This window comes from Corvus moneduloides, chromosome 5, assembly GCF_009650955.1.
Source record: "Corvus moneduloides isolate bCorMon1 chromosome 5, bCorMon1.pri, whole genome shotgun sequence".
NCBI lineage: Eukaryota > Metazoa > Chordata > Aves > Passeriformes > Corvidae > Corvus > Corvus moneduloides.
This window is the reverse complement of record NC_045480.1, coordinates 45,596,322-45,618,434: the sequence shown is the minus strand read 5'-3', so window position 1 is coordinate 45,618,434 and position 22,113 is coordinate 45,596,322. Positions and strand designations below refer to the sequence as shown.

General features: G+C 42.3%; 2 protein-coding genes across 7 annotated transcripts in view; one reads left to right on the top strand and one right to left on the bottom strand.

Annotated features, from left to right (window-relative positions):
* Positions 1 to 12,491, top strand: part of INTS10 (integrator complex subunit 10) — a 23,881-nt gene extending 11,390 nt beyond the window's left edge. For 2 of the 6 annotated variants that reach the window (XM_032108586.1, XM_032108584.1), the window contains exons 12-18: positions 73 to 225; positions 1,343 to 1,451; positions 1,818 to 1,897; positions 2,360 to 2,522; positions 3,565 to 3,658; positions 7,556 to 7,633; positions 9,535 to 9,906. In XM_032108586.1, coding sequence (XP_031964477.1) covers positions 73 to 225; positions 1,343 to 1,451; positions 1,818 to 1,897; positions 2,360 to 2,522; positions 3,565 to 3,658; positions 7,556 to 7,633; positions 9,535 to 9,691 — 834 coding nt within the window. In that variant the 3' untranslated portion in view covers positions 9,692 to 9,906. Of the gene's footprint in view, positions 1 to 72; positions 226 to 1,342; positions 1,452 to 1,817; positions 1,898 to 2,359; positions 2,523 to 3,564; positions 3,659 to 7,555; positions 7,634 to 9,534; positions 9,910 to 11,480 lie in introns of those variants that run through there. The other 4 variants (XM_032108590.1, XM_032108589.1, XM_032108587.1 and 1 more) reach the window with 4 other exon arrangements.
* Positions 10,011 to 22,104, bottom strand: HGSNAT (heparan-alpha-glucosaminide N-acetyltransferase). Its single transcript, XM_032108591.1, has 17 exons — positions 21,982 to 22,104; positions 21,563 to 21,702; positions 20,922 to 21,042; positions 19,903 to 19,972; positions 19,218 to 19,287; positions 18,073 to 18,179; positions 17,544 to 17,620; positions 16,886 to 16,916; positions 15,847 to 16,007; positions 15,424 to 15,533; positions 14,590 to 14,711; positions 14,048 to 14,174; positions 13,843 to 13,929; positions 12,633 to 12,710; positions 12,450 to 12,520; positions 12,199 to 12,311; positions 10,011 to 11,187 (listed from the first exon to the last, which is right to left on the bottom strand). The coding sequence occupies exons 4-17, from the start codon at positions 19,944 to 19,946 to the stop codon at positions 11,006 to 11,008; spliced, it is 1,380 nt and encodes a 459-aa protein (XP_031964482.1). The 5' UTR covers positions 19,947 to 19,972; positions 20,922 to 21,042; positions 21,563 to 21,702; positions 21,982 to 22,104; the 3' UTR covers positions 10,011 to 11,005.
* Between the last annotated feature and the right edge of the window lie 9 nt (positions 22,105 to 22,113).

The following is a 22,113-nucleotide window of genomic DNA, read 5'->3' as shown; positions in this document are numbered from 1 at the left end:
ATTTTTTTTCTATCTCTCTACCTATTGTATAGAAAAGACCCTAACAGTGTTTTTTTATATTCTTTTTCAAAGGGGCAGTACAAAAAAGCAATTAGCAGCCTACATCATTTGGCAGCTCTTCAGGGCTCTCATTCTCCCCAGCAAATTACAGGACAAGGATCTTTAGAAAATCAGAGAGCACTAATCCAGTTAGCATCGTGCCACTTTGCCCTCGGAGAATATCGGGTACGTACAGCATTCCGGACACTGGGCCTTCATCAGCTGACCCTGTGGTTCCCATTTCCCTTTTGCCTTAGAATTTTCCTGTTAGTCTGCTTTCAGCAGGATATTGAACATAAGCCAGAGTCTACTGAAAAATCCGTGCTTCAAAGGGAGAATTGTACTTCCTGCCACATTAACTGACTGTCGTTAGCAACTCTTTATATATATATGTATAGTCTGCTTGATAGTTAAGATTTGGGCATTATGATTTTTCATGGCTACAAGTGTTTGGGTTGTCTGTAAATGTAACCTTAATTTGAATTCCTTAACTTTACAGAATGAGTTCTTTAAATTGAGGGGAAATTCTTTTAGGTACAGGCTTCGTGTCGCAGGGGAAAGAAAAAGTAAACTTCTGTGATCATCTTAGAAGAGAGTTAGTTATTAACTGACAGTATAAAAGACACCAGAACAATACTGTTTGGCCTGACTGCTGAATTTGCTTTACTTTTGCAATACATGTTTTGTGTTTCTCATATTGCAGGAGTGCGTGGTGGTCTGAGGTCAGTCAGTGTCAGCACTGACAATAAGGGCTCTGTCTCTTAGGATCTAACGTCATGCTAGTACTACTGGACAAGTGCTTTTGTCCCTTCCACTACAGTACTTTTTCACTGGAAATGGGATCATATATCCCCACAGACCTCTTACTAGGAAACAGCATTAAAAATTCATTGACTTTCCTTCATGCTGTCAGATTGCCATCTTCCTTTCTATTTTTACCATGAACAGAACAAATTTTACAAAACTATTCTAAGAATTCGTTTGAAAACTTAATCCTTCCAGACAAAATAATTTTTGATTGCAGTTATATTGATCTTACCCTCTTGAAATGAAGAATGCCAATACATATTTTTTCTCAATTAAAATGATGTATGTAGGCTCTCAGAGATTGTTTAGTGACAGCTAAAGACTTTTTGCTTAGCCAGACTATACTGGGTATTAAGTCAACTCAAGTTCTAGCAGAGAGTTTTGTGATTGTTTTTTTTCTTTTGTAATGTCTGAAATTTTTAATCATTATTAACATACCTGAATTTTTAAGAACTTTAATTTAAATATAGCATTATCATGTCCCTTCTTTTTATAGCAAACATGCGAAAAAGTGCTTGACCTCATGTGCTGTATTTTACTTCCAATACAAGAAGGAGGTAAAGTACAAGAGGAGCAACCTAAAGTCAAGTCTAAATTCAGGAAAGGTATGGCGTTGCTATTACCCTAAACTCAGTGTCAGCTGAATTTTAGTTCATGTGTTCTGGTTGAGTATGTAATTATTCTCATTTTGTATTACAAAAAGGGAGGAAGTTTTTTATTCCCTCTTGGTTTTGTATTGCGGTTTTCTTGCTGGTACCTATTAAAGTATATTGGTGGCAAAGTCCTATCACAGGAAAAGAGAAATGAAGAAAAAAATTTTAATGTTTAACTTCCCGTTTTGGGTCATTCATAATTTACATTCAAAGCTTTCCTCCCTACCTGAGATGTGACAATTTTGGATTTGTTTTGCTCCATTTCAATTTCTTTCAACTTACCTGTCGTGAGACCCTTAAAGAACTGTTCTGTTGCAGGGTCTGATTTGAAGCTTTGGCCATGTACCAGTAGAGCTATCATGCCTTACTGCCTTCATCTGTTGTTAGCTTGTTTCAAGGTAAGATAGGATCAATTGGAACTTTCTTGTCTTTAAGGCCTAGTTTGTGTATCCTGAAGCTGCATGGCTGTATCCCAGTGCTGTGACTGAAGGGCTGTGCCTCAGTCCTTCTTACCTAAATGGTTGGTGGAGGGTCTTTTTTTGGAGAGGAGAGTGGAGTCTTGATGGAAGAGGGTTTGTTTTCTCTTTTTTTTCCTCTTTTTGTTTTAGTTTTGAGCAGAGAAGATAGAACAGATGTCAAAATATTTGTCTCTATTCAGACTTCTCTTACAGGTCAGTGGAGAGGATTTGGTATTTTAGCTGGAAATTTCCAACCTACTTTAGAAGCGTATTTCATTCTGCTTTAATACATACTTCTAAAGAATGTCTGTGTTTGCACAGATGTAGGTGAGATGAATCCTGTATGTTTTTGAAAGCAACATGTATTTCCTGATTGTCTGAATGTAATTCTTTTCCCTGAAGCTCAGAGCTTTCACAGACAGCAGAGATGATATGGCGCTGGGCCACGTAGTTGTTCTGCTTCAGCATGAGTGGCCAAGGGGTGAGAACTTGTTCCTGAAAGCCATCAACAAAATCTGCCAGCAAGGAAACTTCCAGTATGAGAATTTTTTCAACTATGTCACAAGTATCCTTTCTCTGAACAAGAATGTCTTTCACATCCTGTGCTGTAGTGTTGAAAAAGCTGTTAGTTTCAACAGCAGCTCTTTCCCTGAATCATATTCTGTATTTATTTTCATACCATGAAAGCCTCTTGTAGTAGGCTGCAATACACAATGGACTGTAAGTATGCCTCCTGTCACCTGCCCTGGCACTAGAGACTACCCTTAAGTACACTGCCATTGCACTTCCATTCAGAACAACAGCAGCAGCTCAGGCTGCTTATGCAAGTGACAGAAATCTCTTCATTAAGAAGTACAGGGCATTATATACAAGGCTGGTAACAAAAAAGACAAAGCACTACCTACCTGTGCTTCAGGGTTGAATGATTTTGGCTCTTGTTTGTGAAATGCTTTCTGTGGGTAACATGTTTGGGTTGAGTAAGATAATGAGCTATGTCAAAGTCCATGCAAAGCATGTCTGATTTATCTATTCAGATACCTGACATCAATTTTGATCAGCATACACACAAATGGACAGTTTAATGTTTAACCTAAATTTACATGCAGCCATGGGCCTCAGGAAGCAAGGGGGTCTAACTCCTGTCCGAGGCAACTAAATAAGCTCTGGTGTTAAAGGAAAGGAAAAAAACCCCAACAAGCAGCTAAGTAAGGGATCAAAAGAGAAAACAAAAAGTGTGATGTGTGCTACCGTGGTGGCACTTGCTTCAGGTCCAGCATCAGTTTGCACTGCTTTCATAACCTGCAGTGCAGGAGAAGGAAGTGAAACCCATGGAATTTCGAGGTCAATTTTCTTTACCTCTGTCTACATATGAAGAAACAAAGAAAAGAAACTAACGGATGTGTTCTTCACTTTAAAAAGCCATTTCTCATCTGTTTGTGGAGGATTAGGAATACATGCTGTGATCTTCTCTATCACTTTTAATAATGAGGTACTTCAATAGCTTTTCAGTTTGACTCTCCTTTCAGCAATGTGGCTTCAGATGTGAGGCTAAGAAAGAATGTTCTCTATCATTGTTTCCCTACTCAAATCTTTAACGTTTTCTTCAGATATTGATATGTTGGAGGAATTTGCTTATTTAAGAACACAGGAAGGAGGGAAAATTCATCTGGAACTGCTGCCAAATCAAGCAATGTTGATCAAGTAAGGATAAAAAAGCATTTACTGTTTTCTTTGGCCAAAAAAAAAAAGGGAGTATGTTCTGGTTGTCTTTGCTTTCATGTTATCTTCTGGATAGTTTGTCGTGTCTTTGAGCTTAAATTTAAGGAGTTCAAACAAGGCCGTGAGTTTCTTTTTCTGACTCTCCTGCTGATCTGTGTGTTCTTTTTGGGGGTTCTTCAGTTTTAAAATCCTGCTTTTACAGGACTTTATTTCTGAGTGTGGCATTCGCTTTAGAGTGATTGATATTAAAGTGATTACAGTTGTGCTCTTTCAAACAGACCCTTGCACTTTGGAGGAATTCTTCAAATAATTAGGCATGTGTGCAAGGTGTTTGGACTAATTTTGCTGAAGAGTAATGTTGAGCAGAAAAACAAAATTATGAAAGACCACTGAATGATGAAAAACTTTGGTATAAAATATAAGTTAAACTGCACTCCAGCTACACTCCAGTAACCCTTCTGTTAGAACTAGCAGGTCATCTTATTCTGCTTAGCTTATTACGAGATCCTGAAGTAAATTAATAATTTGGATTAATTTTCTAGGTGTTTTTACTTGTTCAGTCTTGAACAAGTAAACTATCTGCTGCAGGGTTTTAGTGGCAGAATATTTTGAAATATCCTCTTTGTTTATGAGAACCTGTAATATTTTCCTTCCTAAGAGGGGGACTGCTTAAAGCTTGTTGAAATTCCACTTTAGGTCAGTGTATTCTGGCTATTCACTAACTAGAAATGGGCTGAAGTTTTCGAAATGGGAGCCTAACATCAGACAAGGGGATCCAAATTTTAAATAGTAAATAGATTTTCCAAATTTCAAGGTAACCAACACAAAAATGAGATACTAGGTGTAATTAAAGGAAAAGTAGAAATTCAAATGCTTAATTATGTGATGGAGAATTTTCTCTTTTGAGCTCTAGATTTTCAAACTCTTACCCTTGCCATATCTCACTGCTTGTAACCAGCTGTATGAAAACAAGCTTCAGGGCATGCTGCACCACATATGGTGTTAAGTAATAAGCTTTGCCAGCAAGAGGGCTTAGCACTGAAGACTCCATCTGGTAACTTCTTACCTGCTGTCTCCATTTCATTGCAACAGTTCAGCGCTGTTTCTCTTGGCTCCGTTTGATTGGTGTGGCAGCGGTTACTTTCTGTTCTGACCCCCCCAGTCAGCACGGAGGTAGCAAGAAGTGTTTGTAGCAGGACAGAATCTCTCTTTGACCTCCTTTTGATCAGTGATGTTTCCTGAATGATGGAAGGGCTTGTAGAAGACAGGTCCATTTCCTTGTGCTTATTGAGCCAAAACAGTCAAATATTCTGTCCAGCTGGAAAAGCTGTGTACAGTGTCTTTTATGTGGCTGTGGAGGGCTGGAAGCACTTCATCAGAGAGCTGATGGAAGGGATAGTTCAGGGCGTAGGCCACTGATCAGAGATGATGTCTACTCCCCTGGTACCACGGATATTTTTTTAGCTGGACTGGCTGTGAGGCCCAGGGATGGTGTCACCCCAACAGTGTTGACCTGGTTAGCTCACAGTCTCCCCCAGCTGGGGTTTTTGATAGCGTGTGCAAGTGTAGCCCTGTTTCCTGGGACAATGGTTGGTAGGCTCAGTATCTGCAGACTGCTTACATCTTTCAGAGCTATCACCAGTTCTGGTTGGATGAGCTGCTGCACCATCCTCCCATGAATTAGCAGACGCAGCTCAGATGCTGTTCATTCATGCTCAGAAAGACTCAGAGTTTGCCACAACAGGCCAAAGATAAAGCAGTTGTTCCTTTGTCTGATCTTTCGTTACCATAAGTGTAGCAGTCCTGCATCTTAATGGATGGGAAATGTATTTCAGATATTATATGTCTTTTATAAGGACTGCTTTTTGTTTGATGACTTACAGGGCATTTTCTCCCCAAGTGAATTCCACATTCTTCTTCCAGTACTTTTTTCTAAGTACCTTATACTTCACAGGAAATTACACTCATTTTTCTGAACTCAGTAAAGCAAACTGTAGTGTGATTTTTCAAAAGATGAAGTAAGACCTTGGTAGTCTGCAGACTTATAGTTGGGTTCTGCAAAATATATATACAGTTTGTAACCTTTCCCTTTGCTTGCATCCACTGTGGGAATGAGAAGGTCCATGGTTTTGGTTTTAACTGGTGGTACAGCCAACTCATTCTGTTTGTGGTGTTAACAAGATTTGTTCAATGAGCTTTGAATCCAGCACCACTAAGTGCCTTTGAACTCCCTTCTGGACAAGCCAAGTTTCACAGTTTATCTTATATACATGTCAGTAGGGGCAGTGTTAGCTGGTGAGGCTAAAGAGGAAAAGAGCAATATGCAGGAAATTGCTACTTAATATCTTGCTCCTCTTTTTGATAAATCTTACTCTAGTTAATCTAATCGTAGCCTACCAAATTGCGTAAACTTGATCTGAAAGCTGTGCCCTTCCTTTTAGTCATATTCCTATCACATTCTCTGGGGACAGAGAAGGTTGGTTTGAAGTGAAACAAGGTATCTTGAAAGTGTAATTTTTACTCTGTGCACATGGGTATGCTTAGTTCTAACTGCAGATCTTGCAAACAGTAGTGAAGACACAATTGCACAGAATCCCTTTTGCAAACATCTGCCACTCTGGGGCCAAAACCATCCTGCTGGTCCTGTGTATTTTCCGTTTCCCGTGTCCATTTTTGCAACTACTGGACTTACTCATGCCAAGAACTCTTGAAAAATTATCTCATTTAATTGAGTAATTTTTGTGGCTATTTTATTTCAGATTATTGTAGCTGTATTAGAGTGTTAAATGTCCCATCTTTATTTGACTCTTATAAGCATAGCTCTCCATCCATATCTATTAAAAAACTCTAGATACTAACCCAAATGCCCACCTGTGACATCTGAAGGTAGGCACCTAACTGAGTACTTCAGGAATCTAAGTGTGAATTTTGCTTCTCTGCTCCCTTCGTAGCATTTCTGGGGGTCAGTGGTGCACTCACTACTTGGGTGCCTAATAAGACTTAAGTGACATTATAAGAGACTTAGATTAAGAAACTAGACCTGTCTCCTATATATCAAATTTCTCCTTTCTCTTCTTCTTAGGTGTGGTGTTGCTCCAGGCTGGACCTGTTAGGTTATTAACTTATTCTAGATAGCACACAGAGATAAGAATTTAACTTCCCGGAGAAGACAAAGTGTTTTTCACCTGAGACAGCTTTTGGTGGTTAGTTCATGTGGCCCTGGTCATAAATAGGAGGTTGCTCTGAGTGGGCAGTTGTGCTCTGGCATTGTGCCATGCTCTAACAGCTGTTTTTGTATGCAGTTAGGATTTGTAAAGGTGGAAAAGGCCATCTGTGGGCTAATGAAAAGATACTTGGGCAACCTTTAACGAACACCGCCATGTACTCAACCTGGCCGATACCCGCTGTGCATGCACTCGGCTTGGGCTCAGCAGCAAACCCCTTAACTCCAAGCTGTGGGCTCTCCCAGTTTGCTGACATGCTCTTGCCAGCTCTGGAGGGAAGCTGTGATATCTGCAGTGCTCCTCTGATTAAATCTTTTCTGACTAATGTGCTTCCTTGGAAGAGCTGTGACAGTTCATCGTATTACAACTGTGTATTGGTTTTGCACTTGATGCTGTCCTTTCTCTTGGTGTAACTGTCCAAAAATATGTGTAATAGTTAGACCACAAGTGTAGAACAGCCTTGCAATGAAATCTGGGGATATGTGCATGTTTGATGCTGTTAAGAGTCCTGCACCCCTTTGGCTGCTCGGTGGTCATACTGCTGTATGAGCTCACCCTAGGTTTTTGTTACTCCTTTTTTTTGGAGAGTTGTTTTGCACCAGAGGTGGAGTTGGTGTGTGGGTGTTTGAATGCTGCTATTTGCTGTTTCTTAAAGGACTTCTAGCCCTCCCATGGGGTTACTGCAGCAGGAATTCATACCTGTGCTACAGCCCAGCATACAGACTGCTGACAGGTACCAAGTGGAAAAACCCCGCTCATAGTGTGCTGTGTTTTGTCAACATGTTTTACTGCCCATGGTTTTCAGCAATTTGTTACTCAATATTTATCTTTTTTTTAATTTCTTCATTTGTGCCTACATTGCCTGGCAAACCATGTTGTTCTATTATAACATTTATTTTTCTTTTTCCCATAAGTTGCCAGTATCCGTGTCCTTTCAATTTAGTAATTGCTATTGAATTTAAACAATAACTTAGAAATCCTCCAAAGTTTTACTGATGTTCAGTCATATATTAGCAAGAGCATAACCCTTTATTTTCAAGATCCTGGTTCCTGGATCCATTTGTAGCAACTTTTCTTCATTTAGGTTGTTCTGAATTCTGTTTTGTGTTTTCCAGTCATAATATAAGACACATCTTCCAAAGTGCTGTTGGCTCGCTCAGTAGCTGTAGGTTGCATATTCTCCATTAGGCTGTAACTGACCATAGCACTTGGCTGCCAGCAATGTTTAAGACAATAAAGACTGGTAACAGGACTTAGCCCATAACCTCTGAATATGCTGGAGGGTTTTCAGTGCAGGTTTGCTTCACTTAGTTCACCCAGGAATTGCCCAGGAGGCTCCAGGGCTAGTCTCCTCTTTGCCTTTTCCATGTGTTGCAAAGGTCTCTACTGTTTTGGCAGAGAAGTCTCTTCTCAAATGCCAGACTTCTTTATTTACATGAAAGTTGGGTGGTATTGTTGGTGAGGGTAATTCTGAGATGTTTCCCTTTCTTGTTTCCAGCATCTCTGGATTGGCACAGATGCCCTCACCCTTTATTTTTTAATTTCTTTCTGTCTTTCAGTGAGCTTGCTGGGTTCGGGCCAGCTCTTCCCTTCTTACCCATGACTCAGGACTTGTCTCAGCATTAGCATTATGCTTTTCTCTCTAAATGAATTCATGCTGGTTCCTTCAGTAGTGTTAAGGCTCTCATTTCAGGGCATATCTTTTTCTCCCCTTCCCAAGTAGGGCTTGCAGGTAGATGTTACAAAATCTTGATCTTACTTAGCCAGTTCTGGACCAGTGCAAGTAAAGTGCTTTGGTGCTGCAGAACATTGTTTTAAAGAAAAGATGTAGGTGTCGAGGCCAGCATGAGGACAAAGAACTGTTCACAAAAACGGCCTTTAACAGGGCAATATCCTGTAAGTTTCCCCAGCTTTAGCTTGCTCAGCTGGACCTTTGTTCTGTTTGAAAATAAGTCCTGCACTTGTGCTCAGAATAAATGTAACCCCTTACCTCGTGTCTAGTATCTTCATAAGAGTTGGCTTCTACTGATGCAGACTCACAGCCTGGCTTGATCTGGGTTTTGTGAAGGGTTCACTGTGCCTTTCATTAGTCACAGCGTTATCAGTGCCCACAGGATTATAAAGCTCCTTCCTGCACTTTGATACTGGTAGAAGATGCCCTCTGCTCTTTATGGTGGCATCTGTGCTCCAGAGAATGCAAGTTCATCTTTTCACTCTTCTTTCAACCCCAGCCATTTATAGAAATGATTACAGGGAAGAAGTGGCCTGGGCAGCAAAGGTAGAGAGGAAAAAAAAAATTCTTTCCCCAAGCAAGGAGAACTCTGTACTTGCTGGGTTAAGAGAATAGATTTCCTTGTTATCCAAAAGAGTGATATTATTTCCCCCTTCAGCAGTCATAGTCAAAGCAGTGAGAACATAGACTTTTATGCAGCTTCTAACTGTTGAAAGACTTGTAAGCTACTGAACACATGATTTTTTAAAAATAGCATAGCACAGGCTTTTACTCTCATTATATAAACTCAGCTGTGGGCTGTAAATATATAGTAAGTGACATGCAGTACCTTTTAAATGACTGGAGTTCACTAGATAACCATGATTTGATTTTGTCTGTCTCTTTTTCCTTCATGGCTTAAGGCACCACACAGTTACCCGGGGTATAACTAAAGGAGTGAAGGAAGACTTCCGCCTGGCCATGGAGCGCCAGGTCTCGCGCTGTGGGGAAAATCTCATGGTGGTCTTGCATAGGTTCTGCATTAATGAGAAAATACTGCTGCTGCAGACTCTTGCTTGAATGGACTGCATCCTGATGCAATGGCTTTTATGGAGAGAGGGGAAAGCTCTTCTTTGTATGAATAAGCAGCAGAGCAGTGGGAAATCTCTTGTTCAGAGGGTCAAAAAGTTCCCTGTAAGTTACAGGTTCTGCAATAAACAAACACTACTCAGTGTTTGTTCACTGCTTGGTTTTCTTATGTGATCAAACTTTATAAATAAAACTTTGTTTAAGAAGTCTTTGTAATATCCTACTTATTTTGGGATTTTTCCCATAGCATTATACTAAAGTGTGTGTTGTAGTTTTTTCCATCTTTATACATACACAGAGAACATAGCAAGGTATTTCAGGTTTTTTATTAGCACTAGTTTGGAAATCACAGCATGAGTGAATTTCCAAAAACTATTGAATTGGTCTGTTAGCTCTTCCTTTTCAGCGAATTCTACCTGTATTGCTGGTTTTCAGATTAGGGCCCTTAAATAAATTCACGTAGAAAGAGGATTGTTTTGATTTAAATTTGGTGATACCCAAGTGATTATAAAGTCAATAGGAAATGGCCTTTCTGCACTCCTAGAGTGTAGCACATGAAACTTGGACCTTGTCCATGCAAGAGGTGTGTTACACAAAGGCCCGGAACATGCACAGATGGGCTGCTGTACCTGTAGGAGCAGCCTGCTGATTAATAAGCCAATAGAAGAGATTTTGGGCTTCAGCAGGATCCAAAACCCTAAGGGTTTGGTCGAAGACCAAATGGTAAGAATATAATGAAGCATGATCAGCTGAGAGCACCACCAGGCTGTGACACAGAAGTGCCCCTTAGCTTTCCCAGATAGTCAGTCACTGGCCAAGTTAAATGTGTGCCAGAGGGGCACAGGCATGCAAGAGGTGCCAAGGATATATACAAACCCCAGACCACCTGAGTTAGGGGGTTCTGTGTCACATGCAGGGACTGTTACTACTGGCCCATTCTGGCAACCCCTTGCAGTCACCACCCCATCCCTTGCAGTTCCTTTCATGAACACCAACAGGGTGTCTTAGACTGCCCAACTGTTATGGTATGTTCAGCTTCTCTATATGAAGGAGGGAGATCAGTAAAATACTTAGAAAACAGAGAGCAACTGTAGTAGACTAGTAAGTTTTTGCTAAATAGTAAAATACTGTCCCTTAAGTCACATAAAAGTCTTGATGACAACTTCCATGGCACTGTAAACTTGAACTAGTATCCCTTTTTAGTAATACAGCCTGAGTCGCAATATTTCAGGCTAATCCACCATATTTCAGGCTAATCCACTTGCCTCATCAGAATCTAAGCCTGCTACACCTTGACCACCTCTATCAGATTTTCCAGAATATCCTTCTCCTGTAAAGTATATATGATATTACGACCCAAAGAGTTGTTGCAATGAGGTTTTGAGTCAGATGCTCTGCGTGGGATTGACTGTCTTGCATCTTCCACTTAAAAGGGAAGTAGTTTGCAAACACTTGGTGTCCAGTGTAGACCAGGATTGAATTCATTCCTGAAAGGAAGCACAGGTCATACCATCTGAAAAAGGAGGTATGGGCTTGCTTCAGAGCAAGCAGACAGATGTGTGCCAGGCTTATAAAAGAGAGGCACCAAGACAACAGCAGCTAATGTCATTTGCTCCAAAGATGCCATGCACTGTTTACAAATACAGTCTGAGGGGTTCTCTCCCCTAAAACATTTATTGAAAAGAAATACAAATAACCTCTGTGCTAAATTGGAAATACAACCATATCAGTATGCTGCAATTATATTAATGAGGAGAATAGTAACAGTTACTGTTTTCAGGGTGGACGAGTGCCAACCAAGCTGGTCAGATCTGCTGCCTTTACAAACAAACGCTGACTGTCCTTCAAAGCTCTGGGGTTTCTGGTAGGAGGTATGATACCCTGCTGTCACCCTGCGTATTTTCCTGTCCAGACACCAGAGACCAAAGCTGCTGAAAGGTCCCCTCTGCTGTGGCTTTGTATTCTCTACTCATGTTTGTTGTGTGCCCAGTGTGGTTAAAACCACAGTGGGATACTTTGGGAAACACGCTTATCTAAAATCACAGAGACACAACCTACACAGCTGCCCAGGGGATTTCATTTTCCACATCTTCAGAAGTGGTATTACTCTGTTGACAGCCCTTTGAGTTTCCCATTAGGTTACACAAGTCTCAGCAGTCCCTTCCAAACCAACTTCGAACAGTTGTGGTATTTTGCTTGGTACTAGGCAGCTGTTCACTGGGACCTTGACTTGAGACCAAACTGAGAACAGTCATTGGGCAATAGCAGCTTTCAGCCCTCATTTAAGGAATTGATTGTTCCTCTCTCCTAAATATCTGGCCTCAAGTGTCCCAGTTCTATGCAAATGTTCCCCTCAACTTAATCATTCTGGAATCTTTCAGGTTACCTCAGACTAAATCCCTGCTCTTTTACAGACAAGAGAAGTGCAGAAAACAAAAGGATAATATCAGTGCAGAAAGAATTAGAAGGAATATGTCTCCTGATGTGATTTTACTGACCTGGGTATAAAAATGGAGCACCTGACCACCATTTCTTGACATCCACAAGGTAATATATCAGCAATAAGAGGGTGAAGGCAAAGCAACTTGTGGTTGTCACATACGATATTGACCTACAAACATTTTCAGCAGAAAGAGTAATATTTAGAGAACTACGTGATACAGATCTCAATGTACAAAAGGTAGAACATCCTCTGAACTAAAATAGTACTTTAACAAAATCATACTAAATATTCCATCTCTTTGCTTACCATAAGTTCTTGTTTATTGGAATAAACCCTTCTTCTTTAGAACATTTTGTCAAGATAGCAGAAATAATTCCCTGAAATAGAAAGTTGGTAAAGTTTATATAATAACTGCAACATGTTTCAGAATTACTATGCATTGCATTAAAATCCATGCCTTTTAAAGAGCTACACAACCATCAGACTTACCATTACTATGCCCCATATGATGAACCGACTCATAATTTGTTTGTGCTGGTCTTTGTAGAACAAGGTAATTCTTCCTGCCTTATAAAAAGAATGCAAAAAGAATAATTAATGCCCATTAATGTAAGTACATTTCAAGAGCCAGATATGTTTGCCACCAGCGAACTGTGCTAATCCATGAATGGGATTTCTATCAGCCAAGTGGCTGAAAGGTTCAGAACGAGGACTCTTTGTAAAGAATGGACACACAAGGGGAAAATACGTAAATGCAACCCAATCAGCCATAGAGGTGCACCTTTTCTCCCTTTCTTAGTGTATTAACACTGAGGAAGGGGATAAGCAACTTTATTAGGTCAACACAACGTAACTTGAGCTCCATCTCTCTCAGCAAGGATTGCATGAAGGAACAACACCAGAGCCAGCCCCAAAAGCTTCTCCACAGCACCTCATCATACCCTGACCTGCCCAGAGCACATGCTCCTTTTCATACACCACTAAGAAATGTGTCCTGATAACTCACTCCTCAGGGTCAGACTTCTGTTCCAAGCTCTGCCCCACAGATATTCCAAATCAATTTTTACCCAATGCTGTATGTGGTAACATTCCTTTCCCAGCACACAAGTTCCAGTTTGGTTCACAGCTGCTGCACAGTCAGAAAAGCCAGCAGTGCATCAAAAAGTGCCATATTTTAAACAGTGGTGAGCTGTGAGCTTCTGGTGTTGGTAACACCAATGTGAACCCCTGCATCTCTTTTGTCAGGGAAGGTAAGCACACATCGATGCAAGATGGCTATCACTCCCATCAAGCAGAAAGTCAGCAAGGGGGAACAAGTACAGCTGCAACCTTTAATACCCTTACAATGAAGCTGTGAAGTCTGTGTCTCAGCCTTATTTTCCAGCATATAGAGCCAGCCTACTCCCAGCATAAGCCCAGCCTTAAAACGAAGATTTCAGGTGGCTATTTTGCAAGCTTCTTGTGTCCATCCCTTACAAAAACTGAGAAGTCTAGGTGTATCTAATGCAAGCTACTGCCATGTTAGGTTCCACTTCTCTGTCACTCACCTCAGGCTAAGTCATCGTGAAAGCATTGCACTGAAAAAGGTTTTGTTAGAACCAGTCTCAGGCTTAAGTAAAGACACCCAGTTGCCTCCCCACTTCCAGGTTTCCTTCAAATCTTCCCATTATAGAATGCAGGCAGAAAGAAAAAGAGGTACCTGCAGTCCCAAAAATGCCATAACAATGCTATTTATGGTCCCCAGGATCCCTTCTGGATCATATGGCATCGTTGTTTGGTAAGTCACCTTAGAGAGAAAACAGTTGTTACAGGGCACCCAAGCAACCAAACTCCTTTCTCTTAAACCCCCTGCACGTATCAGTCCCAAGCCCCTCCTGACATACTGCAAACCAAAAACTACTTACACCTGAAGAGGGATGCTGATACATATGCTTTTCTCCAAGAAGCAAACGGTCAATGTAACCAGCTGCTCCTCCAGTGCAGTTGGGATACTTTCCAAAGTCCCCAATGCCCCCAGGACCAATATAGCCCCTAGGACAGAGGCAAAGAGGTTGTAGCACAAAGTGTTGGTACACTACAGCTGCACAGCAGCTGGCCCACTGACTCAGTACACGAAATGCTTGATGTTTTCCTGGGCTAGAGGCACACATTGATGGCATTGCATATGATCATGGCATTGATCATATATAGCTGTACACACACCTCAGGGAGATTTTAATCCTCTTCTTTAAGTAGAAAGGAAGAATGACATCAGCTGTATAACATCTGGTACTTTAGTACCAAAATAAAGAAAGTTTTTTCACATGATGGATGCTTCCTTTAACCCTGCTGGCATAAAAGCTCTTCCCTTCATTCTTTCCCTATGGCTAATAAAATGTACCTTCTGCTCACTAGAAGAGAAAAAACCTGATACCCCACAGAAAGTTGTCCGAGTGCATGGTCTTACCTGGGACAATCTGGCACTGGTAACAAGAAGGTCAGGCAGAGCCAAATTGCTTCTAACACCAGAATGAAAAGCCACTGTGGCCAGTAGGGGAGAATATCCTGCAGAGCAGGAAATCGTCCTTCCTGCATGAGATGGAGGGAGGGGGTGTTAGCTGGCAAGTAAAAACCATGCCCTTGGGGACAACCTGTACTTCCTGGCAGGCAGTCTTGTATCCCCAGATACAGGAGGGAGATGTTGTCATTACCAAACTGGGTTCTACCAATAGACCTTTCATTTTCACAAGCAAGTTCCAGACACTTAGTTACTTGGGGCAGGGGGGGGAGAAACAAACCAAAACAAAAGCCCTTAATGTTTTTTAACTTGGAAAATGTCAAAAGGAATTTTGATTCATGAGTAGAACAAAAGCCTTTTGGGAAAACAGACTCTAGAAAGGCTAAAAAGCAGTATTACTTTCCCCTGCTGTGAAAAAACCTTGCCAAAATTAACTGGACAAAATGCAGACTACAGGATTCAGCATAGAGATGCCTGTCCCTGGGCTTCCTTGGCAGTGGAAAAGTCATCGTGTCTTGGAATGCCTCTTTCTGAGCACTATCTGAATGGATTGGTGAAATCCTTAAATATGATAAAGCTACATGTGACAAAATGCAGACTGGGACACTGAAGGGTGCACATACTCCAACATTTCTGCCAGGTCACACTGCACTACACGTCAAGTAAGATGTTACATTTTTCTCATAATTTCTCATGTGTTCTTTGTGCCCCCACAAAAGCAAAGTCTCCAAACCCCTGCTCTAGTATCAGTTCAGATCAGTTACATCTCCCCATGTAACTCACCCAGGTCCCACTATCAGCCCTTGTAAATAGGAGTTCAAGAGCAGCAACCACCAGGTATGTGAATCCCAGCCTCTGGAGCACCCCTGGAATACGCAGATTATCCCAGGACACTGGAAGACATGCAAGCAATGTGAAAGAGGAGCAGCCACAGGCTCTGTTGTAAATACAAAAGTGACCCTTCTCCAGAGAGAGCTGAGATCTACTGCACCTCCACTCTGCTATCCCAATTTTCTGTACATCATAATCCTGGGAAAGTCACTAAGACAATCAACAGTGGTTGGCGCAAGAGTCTTACAGAGAGAATTGCATCAGTGCAGAACTGCACTCCACAAGATACAATCTAACTGTTGACACAGTTTTTGCAACATCCCAGCCAAGGAGGCAGGAACAAGTTACAGAAATGAGAGAGCAAGTTCCACTCACAAGGTCCAAGGCAGTAATTGGGATTCACAACTATGATCCCCAGCAGGATTAGCACAAAAGTCCTCCAGAGGATTTTTCTAAGCACCTTCCACTTGGAACTTCCCCACCTCAGCATGGAGCCCAGTGCCAATGCTATTGATGTCCCCATGATGAACACAAACCTGGAGAACAGAGCAGATGGGAAATGGAGCTGACAGATGCCTCGTAACACGTCTGTGTAACAGCAAACACTAAAGCTGACAGAGCAGCCTGCGTTGGCCCAACAGAAATGGATGCACTGGGTGAAACTGGGCGATTTTATTTCCTCTGATTGCTAGGAATTCCCAGGCTACTGAGCTTGTGCTATGGGACACTTCTATCTTTTTCAGTGGTCAGTTGAGGTAGGGTTGGAATTGCAGCCTGCTCCGTTTCCAGGAATTCATATGCTACCAAAAAATTCCATTAGCCAAAATTAAATTAGCATCTTCAGAGAAGTAAAACATGAGCTTCAAATCTATGATTCAAATTCAGAACTGACCCACTGCTCCCATCTAGATTAGGTTCACAGTCTTAAGTCCAGCTCCCTCCTCCAAGAGAAACCACAGCTGGCATAGAGAAGCATGTTAGGGACAGATGGGATAATTGCTTCCCCATAAAGCCGTTCTCTGGTTATAGGAATATTAGCTTAATCCAAAATTTACTTGGCTATTTTACCTATGGATATACACCAGCCCAGCTTCAAATCTTGCCAGATTGGCAGCTTTTAATACAGCAGCATGGCATTGAGCTTCTCAGGGATACTGCACTTCCTGGCAGGGTAGCCCTGGGCCTTGTGTGTGAGAAGAAGTAGGATGTCGGGCACCAAAACCACTTAGCTCTTCTACTGATTCATAAGGATTATGTTGTTATTTGTAGGGGCGGATTCCTATTAACTGTTTATCACAAATTCATCCCTCCAAATACATTTCCACATGGAAGCAAAGTGCACACAAATGTTCCCCTTGCAACCCTTAATATAAAGAATCGGTTGATACAAAAACTATTCCTCAGGAAAACTTACCATGGAAACACCAGATCTGCCACTGTTAATCCTACAGAGAAATACACAGGAGGACATTATTTACCTTGAACCATCCTTAAATTTAACAATATTACTGTTGATTTTCTAGAGGAATTGCAGGCTGCTAGCAATTATTCATGTCCCGAAGTCTAAAACATGTTATAAACAAAACTTACAAAGAGTTAATCATCTTGCCTCGCTGCATTTACCACTCTTCAAGAATAGGGTCAGAACTGATGCTGTGCTTTGGGAAAGATTTCAGGGATGGGATCCTTGCTATTCTCCACTAGGGCATTACAATGCTTGACTTCATCTGCATCAGCTACCAATCAAGGCACTATGTTTTTACAGCACTGAGCAACATCACCTTGACTGTGGTCATTAAACAACACAGAAAAGTTAAAGATATGAACCTGTATCACAAATGAAAAGGTTACACACAGACTGTGATGTGAAAGCACCCTGTCGCTGTGTGATGAGGAGGACCATACACTGCTTTGGCCCATTAACCTACACGGCAGATTCCCTGCTGAAGCAAAACCAGCACAGCATCCCAGCCTTTGGCTGAGCAACAGCTCACTGCAGCAGCTGCAACACCAACCATTTCTAGACACTGCTGCAGTTAAAACCCAGAGTAAGTGTCTCAATTGTACTTTACCATTCCAACTCTCATGTTTGAAGAACCAGTATTTTCCTCCTCCATAGTTAACAAACACCATAATTACAAGAGAGAGCCTAAAAAGACAACAAAACCATAAAGTATCGCATGTCAATGAAATGCCTATATATGAACAAAAAGTTAAGGATTACTACTCCCACTAATGCATTTCTAACTCTGAGATCCAATTTATTTTATTTTTAAAGCAAGATTTCCAAGGTTTCCAACTTTACCAATCAGGAGGCCGTGTTTCAAAAATCATGGGTGGTGGTGAACCAAAGCAAGCTCCTTTGCATAGCATTTTCACACTGAACACGTCGTTCTGTTCCACCCTCTGCCACAACTTCAATATTTCTTACAAAGTGTTTTGGAAAATCCGAGAATTAAAATCTTGATTAACTTCCAAGCAAAACAGACCACCTTGAACTGTCCATCTGCTATATATTGCCATGCACTGTCAAACCACCACTGGAAAAATCTCATTCCCCTTGGAAGAACTGCTTTGAGGCAAGCTCTTATGCTCACACTCCCCCGGAACGTGTCAAGGGAATGCAGCCGCCGCCGAGAGGCTGAGCTCCACGGATGTGGGCTAGGATCACAGTTAATGGAGTCTGTTGTGTTCGGGGATCCGAGCTCCTTTGGGAACAAACCAGACACATGAAGAGCAAGTCAGCAGCTGCATCAGCTGACTAGGGAACAAAGGATAGTAAACTGCAAACTTTCACAGACACACTGTCTTTATTCTCCCTGTCTTCATTTGGTCTACTTCTAACCTCTTCCTGCTTCACCACGTTGCAATAATGTTTGCAGATGCTCCAGACTCTACCTTTGACCAGGTAGAAACAACAATGCAGTGAAATGAGCTTGTGCTTGAGACTCATCAGAGCTGGGTCCCCTCCAAATCAGCCAGAGGCTTGCCAACACTCTGAGTACTGCTTTACAACAGAGCTGAGCAGATGCAGTTGCCAGCTCTCAAATAGGACCCGCCCCAACCCACCAGCACTTGTCTGACACCACAGAGAGACTGTTTCGAGAGCTCAACCAGTGAAAAATGAATCATTTTAAACACAGGAGTGGTTTCTTTGCAACTGAGTTCCCTAAACCGCTCTGATCAGACCCAGTAACAGCATACAGAAGGAGACATCACTATATCCCAGTGATAGAGATGAACTGCAAGAGTTGCTGTAGAGCTCTGCTTCCAAGTCTTTTGATTCTAGACTAGATATGAAGCCCAGACTGTGATGAACTATCTACATTCTAGTACAAAATGAGGATCACACAGAAATGTCAGATCTAGGAGTGCCAGAGAAATTCCTGCTGTGCTGGAAGCAGACATGAAGGCTGTGATTTCCCTTACACTGACTATGTCAGAAGGGGACAGTATTTTCACCAACACATTTGCTTCAAGGGAACTAAAGAGAACACAAAGGTGTATGTTCAAGACTTGCAAGAGCTCTACAGGGAATCCACTACACTTGCATGGAAACCCAGTCTAGCACTCTCCATTGACATAAAATTGCCTATCTGACATCAACACAAGATTGGCTCAGGGAAAGATGACACACAAGGGGAAGATGATTAGTAATAAACAAGTCCCCAGATGTCCAGATAGTGTGTGTTTCCCAGAGATGAAAAGACTACAGAATGCAAACTGAAGATACTGTGGTCACTCACGGAATTAATCATACGATCAGTTGCTCTGGGATTCAGTTTCTTGTAAACCCAGTTTCTGACTGGATCAATTCTGAAAATGAGTACAGTTTAAAAACACAAAACAAAGTCAAAAGTACTTTATAATTAATTTCACCTTAATTAAAACTATTTACCAGCATAAATCAGAAGTTTGGACAGTTCCTATTTCTATTTTTACAGCTCACATAGGTAATACTGAGATTCAGTCGGTACCTAGGATCTCAGTTAAGTCCAGCTGTGTAAATACACTGACACAAGCTCATGTTTGGGGGTTTTATTCTCAAGTTGCTTACAGGCAAGAATGACCCACACCATTCAGTACACAGGGTAGAAAGTTGCATTTGTTACACGCACTTTGGTCCCACTGCCTTGGATTACTGATCCAGAGCTAAACAAGGAACAAGGGACACGAGGGTGTGGCAGCGCATGTGAGAGCTTACAGTGAACATCAGCTGCTCTGTGCACAAAGTAACAAGGCTGCAAGATATCCCTCAAGTGAAATCACATCACTCTGCATTTTTTGCCACATGTGCCGCAACTTGCACATGGCACCTGATAGCAGAATCTGATCTGCAAGCAGGGCTACAAGTGGGACTCCAAAGCATTACCACACTGTGATACGTGGTTTTAAACTGGCACGTGCAAGGAGTAAGTACTGTTCACTTACTTCATTAGAAGGCGCCCAGCAATCAGGATAGCAAGGATCCCCATGTAAACCAGGAAAGCAAAGAGAATAGCTACATGAAAAGAGAAGAACACAACTCTATAAATGGTCTAGCAAAACCACTGAGTGACCTGGGCTTGGCCAAGCGTGACACAAACATGACACAAAGCCCAACTGACTATCACATCACCTTCTCCATGCAGTATACATCCCCAGAGGAAAACAAAACCCCCAAACTACCCAGCACAAAGGCAGGCTAGTTTCAAAGTGCAGCTCAGTGACTCCACATCTCAGCATAAAAAAAGCAAAATAAGACTGCACTGCATCACAAGACGCTAGTAAGAAAAGAGTTGATGTGCTGCAATACGTTCTGAAGAAGAAACTAGAGGTTTAAAAACAGCCTCAACATGAAGAAGATGGCCCGAAAGGGCAATACACCAAGTTAGCAAGCATGGAGAAATTGTCTTTACAGTTAGGAAACTGGAAAGGACTGAAGAATAGTGTAATGTAAAGGAAAAGGAATGGAAGAGACAGAGACAAGAGTTTGAAACAGTCCTGGAAAAGAGATGAACAAAAAAAGAAAAAAAAATGTTCAGGTTTAAAAATTAAAAAAGTGCAACAACAACAAAAAAATCCAAACACTGTGTGAATTGTTTCCCATTTTGTGAGAGAAGTAAGATAGAGGGAAGAAGAGGGAGGATTCTGTGGATATACATAAACATGCAGAGAAACAGGAACTAGTTTCTCCCTCCAGACACATACCCACTGATTTTTCTGTACTAATCCCTGCTGCAAAAAAGGTTGTGGGCAGACAGTCATATCATGTGAAGAGGCCTGATCCCAGTCAGGGCCTCAAGACGGGTGTATAAAACATATGGAAGCAAGATGTTGAGAAAGAAGAGGAGCAAGCCCATGACATCTCTTCACCATAGCATGAGAAGGCTGCACAAGGCTCTTAGGAAACTGGTTCTCCTGGGAGACATGCAAGTTGTAGAACGAAAGGGAAAAACAGCACTACATACGGAGGTAGCTGTTGATAGGGCCTTCATTGATGATTAGGGTCACAAGAAACAGTTTGGGTGCTTGTACTTAGGGTCTTTACCACAGGGAATAATTGCCAACTCTCCAAAATGATACTGAACCCTGCAAATGATAAAGGAAACAAAACTTGATGAGACAACACCAGTACATGTGGGTACCACGAGAGCACGTAGGGCGGACTGTAAGCCTGAAATGCTTTAGGAAAGGCAAGCCAAAAACTTGGACCAACACTGTGATCTAGCACAGAACTGGCCTTTTCCAAGCATTACCCTCCCCTAGCCCAACACCAATTCTTTACCACACATGCACTGCCGTCATTTGTCTTCTTGAACTAGAGACTCCCTGCAAGAGAAATCAGGTGCTTGTACATGCTGCCTTGGTGAACACCGTTTCGGCGCCTGCTTGCACCTAGATCCTTTCAGCACAATTCCAAAGTACATCACTGTTACAGTAGGTGGGGTGAAGACTGAGCTCTTGGTCTAAAAACAGCTGGGGAAAAGGAGGCGATGAGCAGGCAATAAAGAGGCACATGGCTCCAAAGGAAAAAAACAAACCAACAAACCAAGCCAACACAAATATAGGATAGAGTTATCCATGTATTCCCTGGGGCTGGGCCACGTACTTGCAGAGATCTGTGTCACCCACAGAGCTGTTGAGCAGCAAGGTGAGTGGATGCTGCGTATACAACCATCACCGACGCCGTGCCTGGTTTCTGAGCCTCTCGTTGCTTGGTGGGACAAACGCCAGGAACTGATACAAGCACTGTGGAAGAAGAGGGTGAAGGGAGCTCATTAGTGCCAAAGGAGAGTGAAAGGGGGTTCTACCTTGCGTGGTGGCAAAGACAAGGGAAGATGCCACGAGGCTGGAGCAGCTCCTGCTGCGGGGAGTTTCCCTGCGTGCTGCTCGAAGGTAAAACCGAAGCGCAGCGACCTGACCAAGGGCACGGGGAGACGCCGGAGAAGCCGAGCAGCCCCGCCGCGGGCCGGGCTATCAGAAGCGGAGGCCGGGGAAGGGACCCCTTCGCCCGGCACAGCCCCTCACCTGGTGGCAGGAGCCGGAGCGGGCGGCGAGGTTCAGGCCCGGGGCGGGCAGCTCGTTGCGGACGAGCAGCAGCGCCTGGTCCATCCGCCCCGGCCGCCGCCACTCCGCCGGCACCGACGCCCGCCGCGGGGG